Source organism: Mus pahari, chromosome 22 (genome assembly GCF_900095145.1).
Source record: "Mus pahari chromosome 22, PAHARI_EIJ_v1.1, whole genome shotgun sequence".
In the NCBI taxonomy this organism is placed as follows: domain Eukaryota; kingdom Metazoa; phylum Chordata; class Mammalia; order Rodentia; family Muridae; genus Mus; species Mus pahari.
Genome location: NC_034611.1, coordinates 8,505,469 through 8,509,671, shown reverse-complemented (window position 1 = coordinate 8,509,671; position 4,203 = coordinate 8,505,469). Strand labels below are relative to the sequence as shown.

Sequence of the window (4,203 nt, the reverse complement as noted above, 5' to 3'; positions counted from 1 at the left end):
ATATATATATATGTATATATATATATGGATATATATATCCCCAAATAACCTTTATTGTCTATCTCAGACCCACCTACCTAGGAATGGTACTTCTCACATTAGACTGGACCCTTCAATATTACTTAATACTTATGAAAATGTCCCTCAGACATGTTTATGAGCCAATCTGATGGAGTCAGCAATTTAACTGAGATTCCCTCCTGGTGTCTCAGGTTAACAAGAAAGACTGGCCATCACCCCTGACAACACAACTTAAGAGCAGAAAGATTGATTTTGCTTCATGGATTGTGAGTACAGTTCATAATAGTAGAGAAAAAGTGAAAGATATATGTCATAGCTTGCTGACATCTCACTAGACCAAAAGGCAGTAATAATACAGGAAGTAAAGTCAGGAAGTATTTCTTAAAGCCTACCACAATAGACATCGTTGGGCTAAACTTCAGATCTTAGACATTTCATAACCCAGCAATTTAAATAGAGGAGCCATAAGGGGTTTTGCACTCAAACCATTTATAACTCTTGTGATGTCAGTTTTGTTAGTAATTCTGTTTGTCCAAGTGCAGAAGAATACTCTTTTACATTGGTTTTGAAATCCAGAAGTATAAGCATTATATACTTTTTTCTTTTGGTTTAGAGGATATTGACTATTATTTTTCCCTTCAATAAATATACGTGAGTATTTTATACTTTGTGACATATAAATTGGACTCTAGTGGAATAAAGTAAGGTAATTAATAAGTTTCTGGTAATTAATTGGCCCAACAGCTCTCTCTTTCACCAACTCACCATCATTGAGTCATTTGTTCTTCACAAACTCCTAAATTAGCATTTTTCAACTGTTTATTGATTTATAGGTAGATAATGTAGAGAAGATTAAAGGGATCCTTTATGTAGACATTGGACAAAAGAGACAATGTATTTATTTACCTACTACTAGGCATAGGAAATGACTCCTTACCCTGTTTCAGTTAAAACAAATGTTAGCAGGGAATAATAGAACTTCGGTGAAACAAAGTACTATTTCTCTTTCTTTTTTTGTTAGATATTTTCTTTATTTACATTTCAAATGTTACTCCCCTTCCTGGTTTCCCCTCCAAAACCACCCTATCCCATCCCCCCTCTCCCTGCTAACCAACCCACCCACTCCCACTTCCCTTTCCTGGCATTCCCCTACACTGAGGTATCCAGCCTTCTCAGGACCAAGGGCCTTTCCTCCCACTGATGTCCAACAAGGCCATCCTCTGCTACATATGCAGCTGGAGCCATGGATCCCTCCATGTGTACTCTTTGGTTGGTGGTTTAGCACAAGAAGAAGGAAGACCGATGTATGGACGCTTTGGTCCTTTTTAGAAGGGGAACAAAATACCCATGGGAGGAGATATAGAGACAAAGTATGGAGCAGAGACTGAAGGAAAGACCATCCAGGGACTGCCCACCTGGATTCATCCCATATACAGTCACCAAACCCAGACACTATTGTGGATGCCAACCAGTGCTTGCTGAAAGAAGCCTGATATAGCTGTCTCCTGAGAGGCTCTGCCAGTGCCTGACAAAATACAGAGGTGGATGCTCTAAGCCAACCATTGGACTGAGCACAAGGTCCCCAGTGGAGGAGATAGAGAAAGGACCAAAGGAGCTGAAGGAGCTTGCAGTCCCATAGGAGGAAAAAACAGTATGAACCAACCAGTAACCCCATAGCTCCCAGGAACTAAGCCACCAAACAAAGGATTTTGACTACTATAGAAGTTGTGTTGTGGCTTAGTCTGGTTTGTGGTATTTGGGAGAATATATCTGAACAATATGTAACCTTTAATTCAGGTCAATCATTGTTAGTTTTCTTCTACTCCCTTTTTTACTTCAATTATTTTTATTTGTCAGGTTCTGCAGCATTCAGGATAGATACTACACACATGTCAAATTCATCTTTAAATGAATTATAGTTTGTTAAATTTCATTTTGATTGCTTTGGAAAGATAATTATCTTAAGATGCTGTTCTTTTTTATCCAAAGTCTTGGAAGTTTCTGCATTTTCCATCTGTTGTAGACTTCCTAGAATTTTCTCTGTACCGAGTCCTAAAACCTGCAAATGCATCAGTTCTGCTTGCTCCTTTATAAATAGCATATTCTGTGCCAACACTCCGAATTGCTATCCCAGCTGGAGCACCCAGAGGAGAGTTTCGACAAAGTGAAGCTCATGATGATTACCAACTTATTGCAGTTTTAAATAGATGTTTGCTGTAGTTAGTAGACCGTGTTCAGTACAGCCCTGTATCAAAAACATTGTTCTTATTTTGCTGACAGTGTTTCTTATAGATGAATTTTATCGAACATTTTGTTTTGCCTTTATTGGAATTGCTAGGAGAAAAATTCCTCCTTCTCCTTCATTCTTCGTTCTGAGTTTATATTGCAATTTACATGCAAAAAAAGAGTGGATCCATGTGTTTGAGGTCTTTTAATTGACAAGTTTCACATCAATCCTATTATTTCAGCAATAAAGTAACAAATTTTACTTACTTAAAAAAAATCAATCATCTACAACATCTAAGATATTTTTATTTCAGGATTAAGTGAATCATACCTCTTCTCTAGAAAACAAAAAGAAAGGAATCAAATACTGCTCTCTTAGTAAGCAAGCGCACAAGAACAGTTTAGCCAGCCTTGACATTGAGCCCATGATTTAGGATTATTTAAGTGGATTGTAAAAAAGAAAAAAAAATAGTTAACAGTTTGTAAAATGATCCTTATTTTAAACTAGCAAAGAACTATTGATTTCAGACCTTGTGTGATTCCTAAAGTGTGTTAGTAAGAAAAGATATGATGACTCTAAATCAGCACTGTTCATCACCCTCATAACTCTGCAGGGGAAGTCTATCAGCAAAGCATAAATTAAGTCTCCATGCTGAGAAGCGGCGTGCTTTCTATAGATTTCCTCCTTGAGTGGATATATTTCAATGAGGTAGATATGGTGTTTTACTAATGGAATATAATGAACGGTAGACTGTAGAACTTGCACTGTTTATAACTAATGTTTTATCTAATAAAATAAAATCTCACCTAAGGATGCCTTTCAAAGTGTGATATGCTACTAAGATGTTTCCTAATTGGTTTTATAAAACAAGATTTTGTTTTTGGATTCTGTTTTTTCCCCCTGAGGCTGGATTCAGTAGACCATCACACATCTGTTAGAGCAGTAAGTGTTCCTTGTTAACTGTTCTTGTATAATTCTCTCCTGAATATCTACAGATCCATTTAGACACAGTCTCAGGGGAAAATAATTCACACTGAATTTAGTGAATTTGGTTCTCTTTCTTCAGACATTGGGGGATGATTTCTACCATCACTTTTAATACCACTCCTGAAAGTGTGCTATCTTAATGAGACCTTTACTCTTTCATGATAAGAAAATGCAGCTATCACTCACTGTTATATGACAGCCAGGACTCAGTAAAGTGAGAATTCTCTATACTGTGTTGTCTTGTGGCACAAATCAGTGTTCTCAAACAAGGGCATAGCTTACTGAGCAGTGTAAACAAAAAGTATTCACAGGACCATTGACTAGGTTCCAAAAATAAGAGAAAATATGTTCAGAGTTGTCTATGAACAAGCGTTTTCATCATCAAAAAGCACAAGCAAAAAGAAGGCAACGGAAGAGCTACTTACACCAGAATACAAAGGCTCACCAGACACACACAGCACATCCTGCTCCTGCAGCATCAACAGGTCTCTGGCAAGGTGTAACCGGACTTTAAAAGGTTCTTGATTACCATCTTGTAGCAAGCAAACACCTGTCTTCGTCTTCAGATAGAAAGAGCAAGAAAGGAAAAAAAAAATGCTCAATTCACAAGTTATAATTCTCAAAACTATTTACAGAAAAATGTGATGGATAATACTTGTAAGCTAAGAGCAATGCTCTCAGCCACTCACACATGAATTCACAGAGACACTAAAGACTGGGTAACCACTTCAAGGAATATGGAGCTTTAGATAATGGAGACCATGACAAAGAGACCACACTGAGACTCAGGCTGCATCAAAGATGCTGCATTATACTGATAAACTATGAAATTATTGTTTAATACTTTAAATATAAAGGTAACACATTTTACTTTGTATAGAATTTAACCTCTTAAGGTTTGTATTATAGTTTGTGGTATATATAGTCTCTCTCTCTCTCTCTCTCTCTCTCTCTCTCTCTCTCTCTCT

At 37.0% G+C, this 4,203-nt stretch overlaps 1 protein-coding gene across 1 annotated transcript in view; it reads right to left on the bottom strand.

Moving 5' to 3' along the window:
* Positions 1–4,203, bottom strand: part of Sntg1 (syntrophin gamma 1) — a 638,621-nt gene that overhangs the window by 315,434 nt on the left and 318,984 nt on the right. The window contains exon 4 of the mRNA XM_021222333.2: positions 3,657–3,795. Coding sequence (XP_021077992.2) covers positions 3,657–3,795 — 139 coding nt within the window. The remainder of the gene's footprint in view (positions 1–3,656; positions 3,796–4,203) is intronic.